Consider the following 24,830-nt stretch of genomic DNA (forward strand, 5'->3'; position numbering starts at 1 on the left):
AAATGGTAAAAATTAATTAAAAGTCCTTTAAAGTCAGAAAAAAATTCCAAAATTTCTTAAAAATTTACAAAAACATTTAATTTTGTTTCCAATGCCTTCACCTGGTATAACTTAGTAGAATATCTTTTATAAAACTTGCAAAAGTTCCTTATATGTCGTTTGTTTATCTAGATACATTTATGCTAGGAAATGTTAAAAAATTGTGTCATTTTTCAGACAAGCTGTGTTTATAAGGTAATGATCAACAAAAAACATCATACTAAAACGAGCGTGCCAGATGTCTTGCTTAGTGGACAATGTTTTAAACGTTGCACAGCAAATGACAATGCTGACGTCACTGATCATTGCTAGCAAATGGTTGATTCATGTGAAATCATGATAAACCGTTTGTAGATTGACGACTACAAGTTTTTCGGTTGTGACTGACTGATGAGTCCTAATAAGGACGAAACCGGTCTTAGTCTACCGAAACTTGTGGTCTGATGATCAAATTGGCGTGATCAACCCTATTGTTAAACTTGAGCTTGTCTCACGGCAAACGAAAGTCCAGGCTTCTGCTCTGCTGACTTTCGCCGATGTTTTTTGTTATTTATACTTATATAGAAAATAACTTTTACTAAATAAAATTAATTGTAATGATTGATATGAAAATTAACTTGTGTATTTAAACAGATTGTTTGTGATTTATAAAAAACCTTTAACTGTTTATTAAATTTTTAGAATAATAGTTATAAGAAAATTTTGTCAATGTTAGGTTTTTATTTTTTTTGACACAGACTACCTAATTTTTATTAAAATAAACCTAAAATTTTTATAGTTATGTTACAAGTTTTCAATAAACTACAATATATGTATTATGAAAAATCCAAAATAGAGATTAAAACTACATACTTTTTTGAGAAGACTAAGTTATATTTTTCTACTCCTTTTTAAATAATTTTACTTTATGTGCTACAGAAATATACCATGCATGAAATATTTTTTTAATTAATTAGATAAATTTACAGCTATTTGAAATTAATAATTATTTTATTTTACCATCATACTGTAAGTTTAATAACTAGTTAGGTTTAACCATTTGGTTATATTTTTTAAACACCCAGCATTTGAAATGAAATTATACTAATAACCCACTTTTCAGTTTTACAACAAATAAAATAAAAGTAGCCATGGTGTTGATGACAATGATAGCAAGAGTCGGCGACGGCTTGGCTCTGTGTGCATCCATGCATGAAGAAGAAGAGAGGCCTCTTGATGAGTACAGGAGGCAGGCCAAACAAATATTCAGAAAACTGAACCAGCAGTCGCCCGACCGCTTCTCCATCGAATCCAGCAACAAACTGATGTTCCACTACATAATCAGCCAGGCCGTCTGCTACCTTGTGCTCTGCGAACAGTCCTTTAGCAAGAAGCTTGCTTTCGCCTACCTCAACGAAATACAGTCGGAGTTTTTTGTGCAGTATGGAGCAAGAATTGCCAGCCAGACCAGACCTTATTGCTTCATCGAGTTCGAAACTTACATCCAGCGCTCCCGCAAGTCCTACATGGACAGCAGGACCAAGAGGAACTTGAACCTGGTTTCAAACGAGCTTCAGGACGTGCAGAGGATCATGGTGGGAAACTTGGATGACATTTTGGGCAGAGGAACACAGCTTTCGGAGCTGGGAAACAAAGCAACCATGTTGGCGGACGTGTCCAAAAAGTACAGGGATGACGCGCACTCGTTGAACTTGAGATCTTCTCATATTAAACTGGCTTGCGGCGGTATCCTCACAGTTATTCTTATGATCTACTTAAGGTTTTTCTGGTTTGTGTAAACTATTCCTGTGTTCACATTTCAAATATAGCTGCAATTCCTCAACACTTGTTTTCTTACTTTTTGATAATTTTTGAAAAGTTTGTAGTTTATTAAATTGTGTGTTTCACAACATATTTAAGCAGAACTTAGAGTTAAACTGTTAACAAAAGAACATGTTTTTAATTCTAAAGTTAGATAGTAAGCTTATTTTTTAAATATATTTTTGCTTAAACTTGACTTAGTTTTATACTTTTAAAGTTTATAATTTCACCAGGTTTTAGAAAAAATACTATCTTTTTTAACTTTCTAACACTTAATTTGCAAACAATTTGCTATATATTAACATAAAATGTAGTAAATTTGTCAACTTAAATAATTTTTTTCAAAGTTTTTAAAGTTTTATATTGTTTAGATATATACCTAGTAAGTCTAGCGTAAATTACTTAAAAATATATTATAATATGTACAAATGTGAACTAAATACTTTTCTACGTAATATAAAGTTTTTGGTGTGTTTTATGGTAATGGTTATAAAGTGTTAATGTTTGAAAACACTGTCTGTTCTTAACCTTGTTTCATACATTCAAAGTAGGTTATACTTCCCAGTAGAAAATGGTTTTTTCACCTGTTTTGATATCTGGAACAATGAATAACAAAGTAATAAATTATACACTTGTTGATTAGTTTTATCGTAAGTTTTTAACTAACATTTTACAAAAAAAGTTGTACTTTTCACATGTTATTTCTTCTTAACTGTTAAAAAGTTTTTTCAACTAAATAATATAAATGTTTATTAGCTATAAATTAATCTTTATAAGTTTAATAGAAATTTTAGAGCAAAACTTTCTAGTTCTAAATTAAATATGCAAAAAATAAATATTACTAAAAAATTTAGTTGTAAAAGGTTATTAAAGAAGGTGTATTACTAATTTATATTTTATAGAAAAGTTCAGATACTTAAGTGAAGTTGTTAAATAGAAACCGCCTAAACTGTTCTATGGTTAAAAAAAGATTGATACTTTTTTATTTGGCTCTAATTTAATTTTGTTTTTGTTTAGTTTTAAGTATTAGCATTTATCTTAAAATACGGTATATTTTTAGTTTAGCACTCTTTTATACTTTTATTAAATTTTATGTTGTTTATACAGGTTGGCCACTAAACCTGGAATTCTGGAATACCTGTAATTCGACAATTTGGAATAAAAAAGCCTGTAATTTTAAACTATTTTTACATGTAGTAAAATTTTGAACTGACACGAAAAAAAATCTATCAACTAGAAAAAAAAAATTGTCATCATCAAACATTTTTTTGATTAAAAAACACATTAAAAGTAACTTTACAGTATCTTTTCAATGTTGTTATACTAATTAAACACAATTTTGAAGCTTAAACTTAACTTTAAACTAAAAATAGACCAAAAAATATGTATTTAACAAAAACCTGGAAGAAATTTCTCAAAAACCAGTGGCTACCCCGTTAATAATTTTCTTTTTAAATAGGATTTATAATTCTTTTTTTATTAGCTTGGATTCTAAACTTAACAAAACTTTTTTTTGTTTTGTTAACCCATTCTTATAATAATAACCAATATTTTTACCATAATTTACACTGTTACTGAATACATTTTAGTACTAACCAGCAGAATTTTTTTTCGTTTAAAATTGAAGCAAAATAGTCTATTAGCTACATTATTTTTTTAGCTATTTATTAAATAGTAACTAATTCAATGATTTATTTTGATTTTTCTATTTTAAGCAGAATTCTTTTTAAAAACGGTTTAGAGTTAATTTAATAAGTTTAATCATGTTTATAAGTTTAAAAATAATATATACACAAAAATATGCTAAGTGGTGTTCCACAGACTAGTAGCCTTATCTTAAAGCTTATATTAGCATTAATTTTTTTATATTTAAAGTTCATACGCGTCAGGCTAATTCTTTATTTTTTCTGAAGTATTGGAATAATGTCACGTATTTGAAATTTTATTAACTTTTATAGAATTTTCAGAATAATATTTTTCAAGTAGATTGTTAAATTGTAAATATCTTTTTTTGCAAATGTGCCTTTTGATCGTGTAATGAGACAATTGTGTCTAAAAAGTTATCATATCAGTGATAAGGTAGTGTTTCTAAGAGATGCATTTAATGAGATTAATTTTAGTTTTACAGAATTAATGAGGATAATTGTGAAAGTAAAATATTAAATAAACATGCAGCAGTTACATGACAACTCAAATTCTTAAGATATTTTCCTGGGGCCATCTCTATTTAAATAATTATAATTTGCACACATAAAATTATATCAAAAAGTTCCTATAGTCTACACTGTTTCATCTGGTTGTAAGCGCAACTGGGCGCCAACCAACAAATGTTAGAGAAAAATTCAGTCTAAACTTTGGCATATCTATAAAAAAATTTCAAAGGTCTGAATATAGTTTTTATTCTAGAATATTGTAACTACTAATTTAATATTTTATAAGAATGTAAGATTTGTTGTTTTTTGCGAAAAACTTTGTTTATAGAATTGAGTTCACTTCTGAAAACAGCTTGCAAAAGCATCCCGTTTGAAACATGTTTGTTCTTTTAAAAATATATTTTGATCTGCTACATTTACCAATTATCGAGAGTTTTAAACCATATATAAAATATATTGTCTATGTTTATAGTAAAATATACTAAACTACTGTCTATTTATTAAAAAAAGTTTCCATTTTACCTTTTGATAACAATATTGTTTTAATTGAAAAAAAAAACAGCATATAACTTTTATACATTTTAATGCTTTTTGTAAGTTGTACAAAGTTTGTAACTAATGTTTTGGAATACTTGATTAAAATAACGTAACTTTGCCTTATTATCATTTTTATTTTAATAGTGCCAAGTTTAATTTAATACGTTTCTCAATCATTAGCGCTTTTTATTGAAATTAGTTGATTGTTTTTTGGTTTCGTTTCATATAGTAACTTGAAAACTATTAATTTCCTTTTATAAGCAAAGAAAGTAGTAAGACTTAAAAAAAAAATTAAAATACGTGCTCTTAATTTTACACAAAGTTCTTTCTATCAGATAATTTATCAAACTAAAACAAGTTTATACAACGCATAATTAACTTCAGTTTCAATAAATTACATATAAATTTTTTTGTAAGTTTGAAGATTGCAAATTTTCAGTTTTAAATTTTTTTTACTACGTATTTTTAACGTATTACAAAATCTCAAATTTAAATTTTAGACTTGCAATAGTACTTTATCTGTTACTTAATTAACAGAAGTAGAGTACAAAGAAAGTTAATGTTCTTATAATAGTCATAATTAGATAAGTTATTTTATATCGTTTGAATTAGTTGCACAGTGTAGAGGTGGCAGGGTTGTCCAATAACCTGGAATTTTGAACAAAAATCTCTAAAAAACCTGAAATTTTAAACAATTTTTACATGTTAAGTAATAAAATTTCGATTTTACACAAAAAAATTATCTTGTATATTAAGTTTTTCGGTCATCATCAAAAATATATTTACTAAAAAACTTATTTAAAGTAGTTTTACAGTATTTTTTTAATCTTTTTATACTAATTAACACGGTTTTTTACCTTAAACTTAATTTAAACTAAAAATAGACTCAAAACGTGTACTTTTTAAAAGCTGGAGAAAATCCTGAGGTGGGCAACGTTCGACCCGCGGTCAGACTATGCTTATCAATAAAAACACTGGCCTGCCACGTATTTTAAGCTAAAAAATACCTTGTACAAATTAAATTGTAATTGAAACAAAAAATAAATATATATTAAATAAATAAACTAAAGTAAAAATTATTTTGACTCTGACTTCTTCGTCTGCTTGGGTTTCTAAAAAATGCTTTTCTCACTTTTAGTCTTTTGTTTATAGAAGATCGCTATTTGTCTCGGTCATTAGCAAACTCCTCATAAATATCAGTGCTAACATTTAAGCTCATTAAGTCGCGCTTGCAGACGTCCTTAAGACATAGTTTTGGACGACTGCGGTTGCTTTAGCAAACGACTAACTCGCTGTGCAAGTTTGGGATTCGTTCGTCGCCCATTCTTAGAACATGATCAAGCCAACAAAGCTTGCCATAGCTGAGGGTAAAGCACATGTTTGTTAAAGTACTTATGTCTCAACACTTTCTTATTGGTGATCTAATTCTTAAGATACGACGAAGACATCGTAGGTATTGATGTCATCTTTTGCGCTCTCGACAACGTTAACGTTTCGTCACCGTATAGCAGAGTACTGCATTAAAAAGTATACCCGCGGGTCAGATCCACCCAAATGATTTCTTTGACCAGCGACGTATTTTAAATTTGAAAATATCTTGCGAAAATCAAATAAAACTTCATAACAGTACTACTTTAAGTTTTTTAACTTTAAAGAACAATTTTTAAAACTATGTAAACTGCTATAAATGTTATTTAAAAGGTTCGACTCGCAAATTAACTTTTTGTTAAATCTGGTCTGCCGTATAGAACAGTTACCACCTCTATTTAACTAGTATTATTGATATAGTATTTTTTGTATAAAATCTAAAAATCTAGCTTAAAATAAGAAAATCTAAGCTTTCTTTCTTTTTATTATAGTTACGCAAAAAATTCTAAAGTGCATGCTACTAAAATCTAAGTCTGTTTATTTTTATTATAAGTACAAACAAATAAACACCAAAAATAAACATATATTTTTTCAAAAAAAAAAAAACAATACTTGATCATAATTTAAGTTTATGTAATTTCCTTAAACAAATGTCTATACTAAAAAAGCTAAGCTTATTAAATTACTTTTTATTGAAGTATATCAACTTTTTTACTGTTTCGTGTAGGCAATTGGGTTGCGATGAAGTATTTTGATACTTTTATTTTTCCTGAAAGATATGGATCAGAACAGAGTCCAAACCTGACTTACCGCGCTGTAATTTACTAAACCAGGTTTTAAATTTTATACTGTTTTAGCAAGCTCACAGTTTTTTAGAACAGTTTTCCATGTTAGTTCAATTAAAAAATTTTAAAACAAATATTATAAATACACACAAAAAGTTTTAAAGAGCTAATCTCAGAAAAATTACAACTAACTTTTGAAATACCAATATTCTGTTTTTTTTTTTTAAGCTTAGTCTTTATAATGCCTAGTTGTGCATTAAAATTTTACAGTAACCATCAATACGACAATTGTATTTGGCTGTACAATGCGCATTAATTGTTTCATCAGACTATTTATTTTCTCTTAAATTAACTTTTGTTGCATCAGTATTTCACACTAAAACATTCAAAATTCAACATTCTGGAATTTTCTAAAAAAAAAAGGTACAGACTAAGAATAGAACAAATTTTTAAGTTTAGTAGAGCTTTAAAAGCTGTTTTTGATCAATAAACACCATTTTTTGTCATTAAGGCGTATAAACTAAAAACTTGTTCCATCGTGAAAGAAAAAAAAAATTCAATAAGCTAAACAGTATTGCTTCACTGTTTGTCAGTAGACTAGTTTTTAGAGTCTACTTAAACAGAGCAAAGTTATTAAAGTAATAAAAGAAAATTGTTAATGAAAAAAAAAGAACTAAAAAATAAAGATGCTTGCTTATATGGGGACGGGTCAAATATGCACGAAGGGACACTTTTGCACGAAGACACTCTTGCACAAAGGGTCATTTTTGCACGGTGAGTCACTTTTGCACGAAGGTTTACTTTTGTTCGAGAATAAAAAAATTATAAAATTAATTAATAAAAAAAAAAAAAGAAATAAAATTACCGACCGAGAGTAAGGGTTAGGGGTAACAGTAATAAAAAAAATATTTAAAAAAGAAAAAAAATTAAACCCGTGCAAAAGTATCTTCGTGCAAAAGTGACTCTTTGTGCAAAAGGGACCCCTCGTGCAAAATTGATGCTATGCAAAAGTTTCCTTCCGTGAAAAAGTGTCCCTTTATATAAAACTTTAAAACATACTTTATTAGTTAAAGTTGTTAACAAAATGTTAACATTCTAGTGTTTGTTGTTGTTCTTCTTTTTAGTTTAGAGTTAAATTTGATAGTTAAGATTATAATTTCGTTTGTTAATGCTTTTAAATGTTATCTTACATAACATTTGAAAACAAACTAAAATTTATTTTAGAACAGTACAGCTGATTAAAGTTTTTAATAACTGTAAAATACTTCAAACTTTCATCTTTAATCATTAACATAAATAGGTATTACTTAAAGAAACTACATTAATTAAAAGATATGTCTTAAATTATTGGTTGCTTAAAATGCTTTTTCTTTTATTATTGTAGAAAAATAAACAATTCAAGTTATTTATTACACCTTCTTTCAAAAATATGATTGTGACTAAAATTAACTTTTAAAATAATACAACTATATATCATAAATTCAACTTTTTTTCATACTATATCTAACAACTTTAGTTTGATATCGTAATTCTAGTGAAGCTAAGTAAAAACGAGTTTTTCTGTTTGATATGAAACTGCAAGTACATGACATAAAAAGTAAATTGACCGTAAAAGCAAGGTTTTATACAATTTGAAAAGGTAAAAAGAAAATAGTAAAACCAGTAAAATTAAAAGTAGGGAGCTTAAAAATTATAAAACTATTATTTCTGAAAAATGTTACCGAAAACTAAATTGAAATTTGTTTTAATTTTTTTAAATTCTATTTCCTGAAATCGGAAATCCAAACGGAGGTACCAAGATGACTTGTAGCTAAGTGAAGTTTTCATTACAAAATCATACATTGGTTGTCCTTGACAAAGGAATAACTTCTTTGAGAAGCTTGTTGCTTTTGGTGTTTGAACTCATGTTCCTTGAAGATCCACTACTGTTTATATAAAAGTTATAATGAAGATTGTATAACACATCCCAACTTTTTCTAAAGCTTTGTTCAGTAAAAGACTAAAAAAAAAACAATGTGTCAAAAGAGACAAATTAATATAATTTTATATATAATTTAAAACTGTTAAATTATGTTTCATTATTTTTGTTGAATACTAAAAAAAAAACTTTTGAAAGCAAACTAAATGCATTACAAAATTACTTTGGAATTTTTTAGTTACTCAGAAATTTAGTTTTGCACAGTAAAATAAATTTTATGCATACTGGTGTTACTTCTAAACAGTTCTAATAAGTTCTATAAAAACATGTGTCAAATAATTATTACTTTAAAATAAGTTTTGTTTTTTAGAAATATAACTTTATCAAACTTTTATTTCCAAACAGTTATTTGTATGACCGCTTCAAAAAAGACGAAATAAAACAGAAGGAAGCAAAAAAAGTGTTAGACAGACGAAAATATTTTTTATAACTTTTTAAAGTTATAAAGTTGGAAAAAAGTGGTTCTACGTTGTAAAACTCTACTCTAAAATTAAACAAAATTTTTTATAGAACAGTTTAATTGTCAACTAAATTATAGTTCTAAAATCAGCTATTTAAATAAATAACCTAGTTAAAACGATTACCTACTACTCTAAATCTACAAGACTTCAACTTAAATTTACATAACCACAATAACAACGTCCTACAACTACTTCAAACTATTACATCATACTTCTACTATGTCATACTTGGAAGTGAATTATTTTTGAAAAAGCTGCAACTGTGCGTAGTAGTCAACGAGCACAGGTTTTGGTTTACTGTTGTAGACCCGCTGACGTTGTAAACGTTGTTTTTCATTTCGCTTGAGTTGTCGTTGCGACTGTGCTGAACAGTTACTTTTTTATTAAAACGAAGAACAGGAACTGCTAACCTGCTGTTGCCTTTTTGTCTGAATCTCCACAGTTTTCTGAGGTCGCAAGGACTCCTGCAGCCCAGGTTTCTCCTGACGTCTTTCAACAGAACGACTATGATGAGAGGATGGAGACAGGGTGACAAGTATAACGTCATCAGCATCCACTGGATTGCCTTTATGTCGTAATAGTACGTTAAAAGTAAACACAAAAATTCAAATAGAGTTTAATTTTAATAAAGCTTAATTTTATTTGTTTTAATTTGTATAGTTGTTTCTAAACTTTGTGTTACAATATAAAAAGTACGTTATTAGCGAATACAAAATATTTATTTTAAATAAAGCTTTTTCAACGTTTTCTTTATTTATTCTACCTAATATAATTACAATTTCGTACAATTTACAAACAAACTAACATTAGTGCTTATATTGTTCACATCAAAAGTGTTTTGTATGACCAAGGTCGAGTAGTATGGACCCCAGCAAGCAACGTAGGTCAGTGTAATGAAACAAGTAACCATCTGAGAAAGACGCTTCGCCCTTTCCAAACTTTTTCGAACCAAACTTTTTTTCGTTGAGCTGTTGTGTAAATTGCGGAACCCAGCCGAGTTTCTTTCAGTTTCTTAAAATTGTTTATACTAAAAATATTTACGTTATTATACGATAAAATATGATGTTTTCTTCATCGTAAGCTATACAGTGTAGACATCGAAAAAAAAAAACAGTTAGTTTGATTTACTTTAAAATATCTTAAAAATACCATGGTAAAAATTTACTAAAATTATCTTATGTTTTTATAAATAGTTAGTATAAATTAAATAGATAAATTTATAACTCTGTTAAACAGAATACTATGATATTCTTTTTGTTTTTTAAAATTTTGTCGACTTTAACTGCTATGAGTGTTAGTCAAAAGAATAAGAATGTAAAATAAAAGCTACACAGATATTTTTCAAGAACTATTTATTTCAAAAGTTCTCTTTGAAAATTACAAAAAAAATAATTTGAGTAAACTTATCATTTCCGTTCAAGGATAGTTTACAGAACATAAGAAAAAAACAAAGTATTTACAACAAAAGTTGTAAACGTATAAGTTACCTCTGTTTTTCTTGGCTAGCTGTGTTATTCTTGTTGCAATTATGGCAAAGCAAGTAAGTATAGTGACTAGTGGAAGAAAGAAAGACATAATTGAAGTGTAAGTAGTGTAAGCAGATACCTATAATCAGAATTAAGTTTATTCTTTTTTACAAAACAAAGTTTTTTTTTATAATTAAAACCTATCTATACAACATTACATAAAACCAAGCTTAGAATACTTATTTAAACTGACAAGCAATGATGATCGAAATTCCTAAAAATGGTCAATATAATAAAAATGTAGGAAAATTTTGTTTGAAAACAAGTTTTAAGCCAGCATTTATCTGATAATACAGTTCAATAACAAACATAAGTGCTAATAGAAAAACACTGCAATATTTTTGACAAAATATATTGTACAAATACCTGAGTTGGTGAAAGTATGCTGAAATCTACGCACTGAACAATTGAACTGTTTGGACAAACACAAGGAAAAGGGTGATGCTCTACAGAGTCGTATATACCTAACTGAAGCGTACATGAGTTATGTTTTGTATTATTAAACAAAATTTTGAGCTGAACATTTCAATACTAACAAATCAGTTAAGAAATATGCAGTTGTTTTATTTAAGACTTATATTAATCAGTTCTTTTTTAATCAAATAATAAAATAAATTCTGATTACTTACTGCAGGAATAGAAGCGATCAAGCAAACTATCCATGTTGTAGTCAGCATTCTTCTCAGTCTTATTTTCAACATGCCAGATGAAACCGGCTTCAATAATCCGATCGCCCGGTCAATCTCCATTGTCTGATAAAACTTCTTTTTGGTGAATATACTTCCAATATAGTTTTTTAAATATAACTGTAATTGTCAAATAAAACATTTTTTTGTAAATACATTCAAGTATAAAACAGTTAATTGTAGTAAGTGTTTCTTTTTTCTGCAAATAACTCATGTAGTGAGTACTATTAATATTCAAGTTGTTATTCGAAAAAGTGATTTTTTACTAACCGCCACCATAAAAGACGAAACGAACATTGAAAACTGTTTTGAAGCCTGAACGACCCGACACAAGATACCACCTCCATACCATTGCAATGTTTTCTGCCATACTGCGTCTGTAGTTTTGTTAGTTACTTTTTTTACTAAAAATTATCTTTAAAAAACATATAAACTTGTAAACTTTTGATTACAGTATAGCTTTATAGCTTAGTGCAACGATATAAAAAGTTTATGAGTTATAACAAACTATTTTTCAGTTTGATTTTAAAGAGCATATTTTTTTGAAGTCACAAGTTAAAGAACTTTAATAAAAGATTTAGGTTGTCGATTTACGACATGTGTTTAAAATTATTATACATGTATTTGGTTAGAAAATGAAAAGATATATTTTTGCAGAATGAGGCTTTCTGTTGTTGCTAGTATTATAAAAAATATGTTTGTTAAATTTGTTTTTATTATTGCTATTTTAAGCAAAATATGCTACAAAAAATAGTTACTGCTGTGATACTTACAAACTTAGTACCCTATAGAAATGTAATTTTACGAAAATAACTTTTCTTAGAATTATTCTAATTGCTTAAAAATCACTTTAAGATTTTAAAGACATATAAAAAACTTTAAGTTAGTATTCATTTATTACACAGTTTTTCCTGTAAACCATAAGTTCCAAAAAAAAGAACGAAAACTGTTTCGATCAACTTTTAAATAATATTTAGTAAAATGAATCACTTTATACTACAAGTTTAAATAAAGACTAAATTTTATGACAAAGTTTTTTTAATAAGCGTGTGACAGAAAATAAACATACAAAAAAGGTGAGTTTGTGATTAATCAGTATAAGTTTAATTTAGTTTAACAACATAGCAAATAGTTACGGAAAAAAAAAGTAGTTTTTTATTAGTTTGCCAATACTAAAACGGAAAATATCAGAAACCGCTAACCGCTATTGAAACTAACTTAATAAAAAGTTTTACGATTAATTTGGTTAGCAAGTTAACTAGATACATACTTGGTACAAAACATTGTTGTGTCTTCTTTGTCTTAAATTTATTTAACCTGAAAAACTTTCTTTGTATTATTTGTACGAAAGCTATATATGTTTACTAGTTTTTTAAGTTTTGTTGATTTTGTAACTATTTAAACCAAAAGTAATTCAAGTTTTAAAGCGTTTGCTTATGTTTTTATGGTTCCTATATTAGAAACTTTAAAGTAATTTAATATTTATAAACTATTTATAAAATGGAAATTAGTATTAATTTTAAAGTTATTTATTTATTATTTTTTCTATTAAACAGAAAAACCCTGTTAAGTTTAAAAAATTAAGTACTTTGAAAACTGCTGCTGTTGTTTTAAAAATTATAACAAACAGTTTAATTACAAACAGTCAGCGATAGAAATAAAGAAAACTAATATTTAAGTGTTAATAGCTGATTAAAGTTGCTTATAGTTAAATTGATTGGTACTATGTATCATAACAACCTAAAAATAAATCATAAAATATAATATTTGCTTTTTGTATATATTTTTTATTTTAACCACTTGGGTTTATGAACTCGTTTACATTCACTTAACTTATTTGAATAAAAGGTATTGATTTTATTCTTTATTTAGAGTCAAATGTTTGTAAATTTATTTTGTTTTTTAATGTCAGTTAACGCATGTTATTTTTGGTTAAAGTTTAAATAATCTATAAGTTTAGATTTTTCAGTTCAAGTTTCAAGTTCACATAAATTATTCAGTTGTTTTATATATTTAATCCATAAAATATGATTAAGTGTATAAAATCCGTAACAGTAGCCAAAAAACTGTAAAAATAAAAACAAACTTATAAAATAACACTTTTTATAAACAATTTTTGCTCTTTAAAAACAGCAACGGCACTATTTACTTAACTTCTTTTATATAGAAACAACTTAAAGTTTTATTTATACCAATTTAACTTTTTAGTGATTGGTAACATCATAATATCACATCAAACTTAGAGAATTTTAATGATTGATTTTTAGTCAATAAAAACAGTTACTTGATATAAAGTAACAACTGTTTTTAAAATATAAAACCGTAGAATTTTTTGATACATAACTGTTGTCAACAAGCAACCATGTAATTAAAATATTGTTAAAGTTCCTTTAAAGTTCTTATAACTTTTAAGGTGTTATTCAAGATTAGACAGTAAAAAAGCTTAGGTTTTAAGTTTTAGTTCTAATTTAATAAGTTTATTAATTAAAATGTAATTATAACGTTTATAAATATTTTTGTATTAAAATAATAGTTTCAGTACTATATATTACATATTACTTTGCTAATAAATTTTAAGTTTAAAATTTAGGTTATTCTCTAATACTTTTTTTTCGTTAAAATCCTTATAAAGGTTATAACAAAAGAACTTTTAACACAAAAGCTACTGTGTAAATTATAAAATTCAAAGTTTAATATTTTGAATACTTATAAACTAATTATTTAGAAGTTAAACTAAGTATAATTTTGGTTTCGACTGTAACAACTAGAGTTTTCAACTTGCGTTCAGGGAGATAGGTACAAATATTGTACTTAAATTTTTTTTACCAAATATTTTCTTAGTCTAAGTATTAATATGAGCTAAAGCGTAAAATAAAACACAAGTATTTTAATTATCGGCAGTAGCTGCGTATTAAAACGACAAACTTTACTTTTTTTTAGCTAATTGTAATTTAAGTTTGGTGTACGACTTGATGACCGAGAGGTCTTTTCGTACACCCAAGTCCTTAGACAAAAAAATTATTGAGAACGCTAGTTTTTTGTTTTTGTTCAATAAACTTATAAACAATGTTATGTTTTTGCTCATTAAAAAAAAGTGGAAACCTGTGGGCATGACGGTGCAAGTGAAGCAGATGTTGGCTACCGATATGTTCAGCATCAGCGTCTGAGTGTGCGTCATCTTCACGTTTCTCCGCCACGTGGTGACGCACATGAGCACGAGGGAGTTTCCCGCCAACGAAATTGCGAAGGCCAACCAAGCGACAAGTATGCGGGTCACGTGGGTTTGGTCGAACACAAGACGGTGGGCTTTCTTGAAGTTCTGTTGTTTGTTTTGTTGTTGGTGTACTGCTGCAACCATTTAAAAAAACTGGTGAAAAGCGTGCAAATAAAAAGCAGACAGTAAAACACAAGTAAAAATTTAAGGTGACTTAAAAGTTATTATAAATTTGAACAAACTATGTCTCTACATCAGGGCTTCCGAAATTAATTTTCCTATTTGCCCCTATGGTATAAAACCGCCTACTTTATTTTACAGTGCCCATTTACAAGATAATTACGTTTCGCCCCTTTATAGTCAAACTCGCCCACTTTAGAAAACCCCGCTCTATATAGAATGAAAATACAAACAGCTGAAAGTTGAGCTTAATGAAAAAAATGTTAAAAAAGGTTTAAAATGCTAATTTTAAACTAATTGTAAAAATAAGTTTTGGGTTGGATCGTAAATATATAAATAAAAAGAATTATCAAATAAGTTAAACTTGAACTTTAAAATCTAGTAAGGCATTTAAAGATCTGATTAAATTAACTTAGTTTTAATGAGATTTTTTCGACTTAAAAGAGTAATTTAGTAAACTTAAAAACTAATTAATGTTGCTTTCAATTTTAGTTTAGAAAGTTGTGTTTTAAAAGAATATATTTTTTTAAAGCAGAGAAGATGAAACTATATAAAAATATATTGGAAAAAAACAAAATTTTTAGTTAGCCACTAGCCAATTAGATAACTTAAAAAACCTACACGAGGTGTTTATATATTGAGAGATGAAGGATTTGCTAGTGGTTTAAGTTTATTGCAAAACTAAAATTTCACAGTGGTAACAGTACCAGTGATCATCAGTTACTGTAAAATATAGATTTAGTTTTTTGTAACTGATGATCAGTGGTATTGTTAAGTTGAGCAAAGCTTCATTAGCTTGATTAAAGTAATGTTTAAATAATATATTGCGACATTAAACACAAATTAGTTTTTGCTCATTTTGTGAAATACCATCAGTAATTGTAAGTTACTTATTTAAAAAAAAATAATCACCGCAAAGCTTAGCATCAAAAGGTACATCTAATTAATGCTGTTAGACAAATATAAAATCTGATCAGATAAAAAATACGGTGGTGTTGATTTTTAATATTCCAGTTTGATTTTAATTAGTCATAGACGACTTTCACTAATTGAAAAAAAGATTGATTAAGTTTTTCCTTGACAATAGAGCTTTGAAGTACTCTTGATAAAAAAGGTACAAAATTCTAGATTTTTACTTTTATAAGATTATGATGGTTAGAAACATAGTAACATAAATTATTTTTTTTTATCAACCAAACTTTTTGTAGTTTTAAAAACAAAATATTGAGTAAATTAACAAAAATCTACTTCTTTTTAAAATAAATGACAAACTTATGATTTTTTGGAAAAAGTATTAACTCCAGGTTTAAATTGTTTAAATCTAAAGAAAATTAATAAAACTACACTAATAATTGAGAAAAAAGCTTAACATATGTATATATATTTTTCAAATAATTACATTAAAAGTATTAACATCAATATTTTTTTTATTAAATATATAGTTAAACTTTTTTACTTTACATAATTAGCAGTTATAAAAAGTTCTTGATTGAAAATAAAAACATATAAGAAAACAAACCTTTAAAGTATTTTTATTACCGATTATATCCTGTATAATTAGTTTTTTTCAAAAACCAGCAGAGTAGTGATTAATTTAATATAAAAAAATGGTCGGAAAAGTGTCAACATCAAAACTAGCTTCAAAAATTAAGTACTGTTTTTAACAATTTAAATTAAAAGTCTAGACTATAATTTTTAAGACAAATTTTCTGCTCCTAGTTTACTTTTTAGCTTTCTAAACTTTCAACAAGAAAGTATAACAACTAAAATTGTGTTTGTAAGTTAGTTATTGGTGATTTACGGTATAAAAAAATAAAATCAACTGAAAAACTATTTGTGGATAAAATTTTTAAATATTTAAAAGTAAACTTAACTATTTTAAAGCAGTTTTTATAAATTTAACTTGATAAATTTCTTTAAAATACATTTAAGAAAATGTTGAGTGAGTATGTATGTAGTAATAAAAAATAAAACCAGTAGTTACATTCCGTCAAATATGCCAAAATAGAAATCTGATTACTACTTGTAAATACTTGTAAAAAAATATGCTTGAAAAGGTAGTTTAAAGAAAAATCAAACTTATTTATGCATTTATAAAATTTCACTATAAAACTTTTTATATCAGCTCGTTTTTTTAACAAAACTTTTACAAGTAAAAATCAGTCATTTTTATCTTTCGTTTAAAGTTACTACATTAAATTTAAACTTAAGATTTATTAAGAAAAAAATCATTAAAATGTTATGATTGTCAAAAATAGCTAACTTAAAAATAATAAATTTTTTTATATATACAAGTTAATAAAGGAAATAAAAGCAATTTTAGTCTTTAAAATCCAAAGCATCTCTTAATTACTAGTTTTAGACTTTACTTTGATACATAAAACGTGTTTTATTTTTGTTTTTACAACTCCTGTTGGTTTCAATCTGTTTTAAAGTGATTTTTTTTTTAAGTTTTTCTTTTTTTATCTAAAGATAACTTTATCTGTTAGGCTATTATCGGTTCTTTTAGGTTATATTTTCTTTTAGTATATTTAGTGCCAAGTCAGTTTTTTGTATCTCTTTTGAATTTTGTTTAAGATTCATATTATTTTTGGTCTACTTTCTAACTCTAAAAATAATCTTTTTTTTCATGTACTTTTAAAACTACAAAAAAAATAGTTGGATATTATGCACCTTTAAAACTATTTTTAAAACGCTAAAATTTTTTTTGTTTTAAATCACAATAATATTCAGAAATTGTCGATAACATACTTGATTTGTTAACAATGTGCATAAAATACTTTTTTAAAAACAATTCAAGTTTGAGCTTTAAAAGACATTAAAACCGTCCATCGAAACTTAAGTTATAAAATAACAAGAAACTAACATAAAGTAAACTGTCGCAAGTGTAGTTTGTTTGACCTGGTGGCAAAAAATATTTTGTTGCATTTAGTTCTGACTCCGTCACATCACATACAAAAGACTCGTTGGAAAATACTAAAAGATCACTTGAAACGTTTACACTAGCCATTGTGTTTTAAATTATTTAACAAAAGCTAAAACAATGTTCGACCGTAAATTTCTGAAGAAATTCTTAAGATAAACAAATAATTAAAAAAAATACAAAATTAGCTTAAAATTTTGAAAACTTGACTATTTTTATAAGCAAATTAAAAATTATTAACATTTAAATTATACTATTGTGTAAAATCTTCACTGAAACAAAAAATAAAATATTTAGTATTTTGCGTAGTAAAAGAATGTCTTAAACGAACAAAAATTAAAGCTTTATCTCAATAATATTTAAACATTTTTGTTACTGATAAGTTTTAAGGTTTATTTAAAGTAGTACAGTTTTTACAAAAAAATATGCTTTAAAAACTTAAAATTATATTTAATCACGATTTATCAAAAAAAAAAATTTTTGTTGTGTTTTATGTAATGTGATAAAACTAATAGTTTGTTTACTAGTTATAGTTATAAATAACATGAAATAAAAAATTTAAAATAGTTCGTTGAAGCAAATGAGTAACTTTATATGTTTTCACAGCTTATTTACATTTACAAGGAAATTTTAATAGAATTTTTTCTAAAGTAAACTAAAGGTTTTGTAAATTTAGTTTTGTTTGTCTGTTCTTTATAAAGCTAGGTTCTAAGAAGAAATATCGATCTAACGTTTAAAAAATTTATTAACGATATCTATATTTTAATATGTTAATGTGATTTTGAATATTTTAGTTAAATGATTGTATAATTAATATTTTTTTAAATTACTTATAGAACTTAGTGACTGTATAACAAACTTTTTTTTTATTTAGATTTTATTTGTACTTCAGAATTTTTGAACTAGTTTTTGAAGAATACTAAAAAACTTAAATACGTTTCATATTATTTTTTATAATAAAAGACTAAAATTAATTAAAAAACTATTTTTTTTAATGATCGTTGTCTACATTATGTTTAAGGCTTCAAAGTTCTAGATTTCTAAATCGGTATTTTATTTATTAGTAGTACTTTAAAGCGTTTACAAAAATTATTCAACTTTTGGACCAAGTACTTTTTAAAAGTATTTTTTCAAACTAATAGCTTAGTCCTAGAATACTAACTAATTTAAAATTCAAAATTCTATACTACTGTGTTGATACTGTTAAAATCTGTCTTTAATCCCTTTATAACCTAAATGTTAAATAACTTCTAGTTTCAAAAACTACTTAAATCTATAAAACCTTAAAACTAAATCTATCAATGTAGATATTTAGAACCATATTTATACTTTTCACAAAAAAGAGACCTTTTTTCTTTTTTTTTACTACTAAGAATACTTTTTCTTTTATACAAGGGGAATGGTAGTTCAGTAATACTTTTTAAACAAAATAAGTATCGTAAAAATAAAGTTTATATTTACGAAGAAATACTTTACAAGTATACATTTATAACTTTAAAAGGAGAAAAAGTATTTTTTTTGTAAATAGAAAATCTTTTTCTCTTTTTTTTTATGGTAACTCGTATTGGAAAAATATAAAGTAGAGAATGGTCAGTTTAAGCATATATATTATATTACGTAATAAAAAAAAAGCTTTATTGCTAACATAAACTTCAAATTATCGATTAAAACTGGATGTAAAAATGCTTGTTTTGGTAATGATTATTTCTATGAAAGTATATAAAAGTTGGAAAGTTAAACATGCCATGATTTAGGAAAAAAATACTAAATGCTTGGTAATGAAAATATAAAGTAGTAAACGAATTTTGATAGAGAATTTTGAGAAGTTTCATAAAATTCTATAATGAAGTATTTTTTTAGAACCACATATTAAACTTTAAACTTATTGGTTTATGACTAAAATGAACTAGAGTTTGGTATAAATTTTCGAAAATAAATTAATAAAGTATTAAATATTTTTTTTATTTAACTTGCTTAAATACATCTTGAAGCTGTACTAATATTTATTTGTAGTTGTATATTTTTTAATTTGAGTTGTTAAATAAAAAATTTTTAAAGTTTTTATTAGATTAAGAAGTAATGTAACTTACTGCGTAACTTCGCACTTGAAAAAAGACTTTGGATAAACAAACAATTAAAGTTATTTTTTATACGGTAAAATAAATCCTAGCTTAAGTTAAAATAAAAAAGTAATGTGGTATTACTTTGTATCTTCTAAGTTTTTATACAAATCTTATATTTGTGTAAAAGCTACTTAAAGAATACATATTATCTGTAGTTATTAGAAAGTGTTATAACTAAAAAATAAATTTTACTTTAAGATTTAATCAATTGGTTATTACATATAAAAAACAAAGATAGATAAATTAAACATCAACTTAAAGCCTAAATTATGGAAAGGTTTTTCGCACCAGCCAAATATCTTCGCATATTTAGTTTTAAGCTAATATACGAGGTACTAAAAGGGTTAAATTTTGTAATTAAAAAAATCCTTTATTTAAATGTCTGTAAATTTTCAAATATAAAAAATACTTATAACTTTATTTATTATTGAAATAAGTAAACTATCTTTAAGACTTATCAAAAAATTAGAATTTATAGATTGATTTTAATTTAAATTCTAAAAAGGAGAATCTCTTTTTTATTGTCGATATAGAAATAAAGAATTTATCGATATTTTTTTCTATAGATATTTTTTAGTTAAAAAAAGAAGTTTTATAAGCACTGTTTAGAGTAAAGTTGAATGTTTTATTAAAATATTAACTTAGTTTTTTCCACAAATGCTCTATATGTAAAGTTAATCAAAGTATTTATCAAAAATTAAGTTTAAAGTTATAGTAACAATGTTTTATATAGATAAGTTTTCTAATTCACAATACCAGTATACTGTAAATCTTTTTATTGTTCTACAATTAATACTTTTTTGAATTTTCAGTCACTTATTTTAAATAAAAGCGTATAGATATTTAAGATTGACACTCAAAAAACTTGATTTAAAAAATTAAAGTGATCTTATTTAAACTTTTAGAACACTTAGGATTTTCAAAACATTCCTTGCAATTTAGCTAAAAGAAACTTTGAAATACAATAGTTTACATGGATCAAAAACTTGATAATTGAAATTATTTTCACTAAAACTTCTATAAAACTTAAAAAAAACTAAGAATATTAATTAATAATATCGGCTATGCTTGATAAGTCCTTACTAACAGTATCTTTAAACAAAAAAAACAATACATGTCTAAAAAAAAGTTATGTACAAAACAAGTACTAAAAGATAAACTATAGACGAGAAATTGCTATACTGTTAAACGAAAAAAAAAGCTCAGTTATGAAACAATAATTGTTTTTCAATCAAGATAATTGAAAAATATTAGTCCGAATATTTAATACTATACTGAAGTGTAACCAAAAACGTTACTTTCTGATAAACACAATCGTCAACTATAAATGAATGCAGGAAATATTAATCCTTAGAAATAAAATTATTCAAAGAAAGAAAATTAAAGTCTTAGTTTTACATAACACAAATTACAACAAGAAAAATAATAAAACTCAAAAAACTAATTAAGTTAAGGTTTATTCAAATAAATACATTTAGTTACAAAAAATTATGTCCTCTAAAAAACTATAAGTATAAAACAATGTTCATTAAAATTAAAAAATATATAAAGTTAAAAAATTATAAAATACTTTTCTAAAAAAAGGTTAATATGAATTTTATAAAGATTTACATTTCAAAAATAAAGCTTTCCTGCAAAACTTCAATTCCTTTTTTTTTGAATTAAAATTTTTCCCCTAAAGCTAATTTATTACTAGAAACTACGTCGAAAGAAAACTTTTACTAAAAATGTAAAAACAAACTAATTTTGCCGCTAAAAATTTTGAATGATATGATTAAATACAACCTGTTTGTTTATTTCAGCTAAGATTTATTTTAAAAGTATTTAAAGCAACTTTTGAGGTAGCCCTTAAAATAATTTAATTTTATTAATTTTTTTTTTTTTTAATTTTTTAATAATGGTGTTTAAGTAATCTGGGCATGGTGTTTAAATAAGATTTGTCATCTAATTTTTTTTAAAGAATTGATGTAAAAAATATATTTTATATAAGTTGATGTTTATTTTTAGAAAACAGTATACATAAATAATTAAAACACTTTTAAGAATCAACTTTAAAAAAGGTAAACTAAGTTTAATAAGCAATTTTATTGTACACTTTTTGTAGTTAACATTAAAAATTATATAAAACTATGTTCTAAACACGGTACAACATTTACAACTTAAACTACACACAAATTAAATGCTTAGTTTAGCTTTTTACCAAAAGTTTTATTAAGCTTTTTTGTAGTGAATATAACTAAATATTGCTTTTATTTCAAAGCTTGTTACTATTATATGCTTCGATTTATTCAAAACAGTATACAAAGATATCTACTTCTAGAGGAGAAATAATACAGTTTATTCTTTCGAGACATTAGTTAGTAAACAAAGTTTAGGTCAAATACCTCATCAATACTTATATAAATTTTATAAAGAAATGTTTAACAATATTGTATTGATCGAAGCTTTGTTTACTAATTAAAATATAAAATAATAATTTAATAAATTATAATAAAGCTTATTACTTGAAAGTTTATAAGACAATGAAATTAACACTAGTTCTTAACTGCAAAGTAGCAAGCAAGAAAATTAGTGAATATATTATGAATTAATTATGTCTTAAACTATGTCTTATCAAGCAATCGAGTTTATTACAACAAAAATATTATGTTGATAGTTCTAAATCATATCGTTGATATGATTAAGATATGATATACTATCGTTGATAGTTCATACTATGCTATAAAAATTAAGTTTAAAAAACACTCTGATCAAACTACGATATTACATCATTGTAGATATTTTTTAAGTAAACTGTAGGATTTCGGAGATACTTTAATACTGTTTTTTTATTGCTTGTAATTTGTCAAAATTCACAATATAGTTTTTGCTTGACTTTGATTTAAATAAATTATTTCTTACCTACCTAACAGTCTTTATTTTCTAATTATTCCTAAATTATTCTTTTACAATAATATTTTTTTAAACATAAATAAAATACCATACTAATTTTTGATTTTTTATGTAAAACTAACTCATAAGTTATAAAAACAAATCGAAAAAAGTTATGTTGACTTCAATATATTAAAAAAAAACACAGTTTTATAAAGACTTAAATTAAAAATTATCTATGGTTAGTGAATTATAAATGCATAACGTTGCTAATAATTTGATAAAAAGTACATTAAAAAGTACACCAAATGTAGTGCTTTTAAAACTGCTATGACCATTTAGTTTATGATCAATAACCTTCTTCTGCTTCGACGCAAGACTTAAACACTAAACTGTTCTAGCCAATTGTTAATTATTTTTACGATTTCGATAAAAATGTTTAAAAGAAGTTTCCACTGGTTTGATTCAGAAAAGTTTTGCGATAGTGCTAATCAATACAACTTTGGTTTTCTTGCCACTGAAATGTTAGCAGTACGTCACAATTTTTAATGGACTAGACTGATTAATGCAGTCTGGAAGGAAAATTCGCTTCAACCAAACGTGTTTGACTTTCTACTTACGGACATTAAAATACTTTTAAGGCAGACAGATTTTTTTCGTCTGATCTTAAATTCAGCTTGCCTAATTTCCCAAAAAGCTTGTTATTGATTTTTTTGACGAACGGTGGCAAAATTCTACTTATGCTGAGACATTAGTTTTGGTTTTATATTGAGCTTTAAATGAGTCAGGTCTTAATATTTTTAAACATCTATAATATAATGTGTAGTTAATTTTTTTTACCTTTAGCAAAATTTTAATTTAAAAGTTTAAAAGGTTTAGTCACTTTATTAGCATCGAAAAAGTTTTACAGAAAATTTCATTATAGTTTTTAAATTCTTTAAGGAAAATGCTATAGACCTCAAAAATTACTTATTAGATTTAAAATGTTATTAACTATAATCACAAAATACATTAAAACCAAAAGTTTTTTGGTAAATTTTTTTACAAAAATTAAACTAAATTGTTTTTATTACATTCAGTGCTTATAATAGTTTATACGTCAATACACTTTCAAGAGTTTCGTAGAAAACTTACAAGCGTTAGATCAAACATCATACCCAGAACAAAGAAATCAACTAAAAAAATCATATAGCCCTATTTTAAGTTTAACTGTTCGATTATATCGAAGAGCGACAGTGAAAAAAAAAACGTGATGAGGAAATTTACATTTGGCTTGCGAACTTAAGAGATTAGCTTTACCGTGTTTAGTTGGCAGATGTATTTGTTTGTGTCAATCTTCGATCAACGCTAATCACTCTTAATACTTGAAAGTATCTTGAACGTTTCTGCTATTTTTAGAAAAAAAATCATTTATTTTCTAAGAAAGTCAGTTTTAAACCCTATATGAACGCGGATTAAAAGAATAAACAGGTATTGAATGTTAAAAATTAAAAAACAAAAAGTTTATATATAGTTTTTAATACGACGAGTAATCTATATTATAAAACTTTTATACATATGAACTTTCAATGGCATCCAATTGGTTACAGATTAAGTACTTAATGTGTAAATTACACAATATTAATTAGTTTAAATCATAACAGTTTTAGTCTTTAAAAATAGAACTTACATTCTGTATTTTTAATAAATTAATACAAATATTTTTTAAATTTTATATTTTTGTGCTTTTACTTACAAAACAAACTTTAGTATTTGTAAAATTTGGTTATATATGAAAACACTTATTTACAAAGTTTTAAGTTGTTTAAATGGTCAAAAATGTACAGAGTAAAGATAAATTAAAAAATAGAAAATAATTTTTTTCAAACTTATAACTTGCATTTCTTGTTGTTATAATTTTCCATTAGCTATATTTTAGATAACTTTCAATCATTACTTAATTTTATGTCTAGCTTTTTATAAGTAATAATTTTCTGCTCTAAAAGTAAAAAGTTCTTATTGTTTTGATGTATAATTTTTAATAGTACAATTATAATAGTAAAATTTTCAAGAAGTTTTTCAAAAATTAAACAAAAGTATTTCTTTGTCTTGTTTAAACTTAGATAATTAGTTCAACTAATGACAAAAAACTGAATTTTTTTTAAATGTAAAAACTAATATCATCAACTTGAGGTTTTTTATTTAAA

The 24,830-nt window shown here is 25.2% G+C and overlaps 2 protein-coding genes across 2 annotated transcripts; one reads left to right on the forward strand and one right to left on the reverse strand.

The window, feature by feature from the left end:
- The first annotated feature begins 1,145 nt into the window (after positions 1 to 1,145).
- On the forward strand, positions 1,146 to 2,496 carry LOC145831375 (vesicle-trafficking protein SEC22b-B-like). The gene has a single exon (XM_082938617.1). It carries the CDS (start codon positions 1,170 to 1,172, stop codon positions 1,815 to 1,817), a length of 648 nt encoding a protein of 215 aa, XP_082794743.1. The 5' UTR covers positions 1,146 to 1,169; the 3' UTR covers positions 1,818 to 2,496.
- Positions 2,497 to 9,338: 6,842 nt separating this feature from the next.
- Positions 9,339 to 17,737, reverse strand: LOC145832377 (gonadotropin-releasing hormone receptor-like). The gene is made up of 8 exons (XM_082939696.1): positions 17,594 to 17,737; positions 14,436 to 14,652; positions 11,604 to 11,710; positions 11,277 to 11,399; positions 11,014 to 11,115; positions 10,609 to 10,726; positions 9,927 to 10,132; positions 9,339 to 9,686 (listed from the first exon to the last, which is right to left on the reverse strand). Exons 1-8 carry the CDS (start codon positions 17,735 to 17,737, stop codon positions 9,339 to 9,341), a joined length of 1,365 nt encoding a protein of 454 aa, XP_082795822.1.
- Between the last annotated feature and the right edge of the window lie 7,093 nt (positions 17,738 to 24,830).

The sequence above is a fragment of the Thalia democratica genome, chromosome 3 (assembly GCF_965202585.1).
Source record: "Thalia democratica chromosome 3, ktThaDemo2.hap1.1, whole genome shotgun sequence".
Classification (NCBI taxonomy): domain Eukaryota; kingdom Metazoa; phylum Chordata; class Thaliacea; order Salpida; family Salpidae; genus Thalia; species Thalia democratica.

Excerpts from the sequence above, each read along its gene's own strand:
- LOC145831375 (XM_082938617.1), top strand. The coding sequence starts at position 1,170 with ATGGTGTTGATGACAATGATAGCAAGAGTCGGCGACGGCTTGGCTCTG.
- LOC145832377 (XM_082939696.1), bottom strand. The coding sequence starts at position 17,737 with ATGGCTAGTGTAAACGTTTCAAGTGATCTTTTAGTATTTTCCAACGAG. Across the intron at positions 10,727-11,013 it reads GCATACTTTCACCAACTCAG|GTATCTGCTTACACTACTTA; the intron begins GTATTTGTACAA and ends TTCTGATTATAG. Across the intron at positions 9,687-9,926 it reads TGAACAATATAAGCACTAAT|GCAATCCAGTGGATGCTGAT; the intron begins GTTAGTTTGTTT and ends TACGACATAAAG.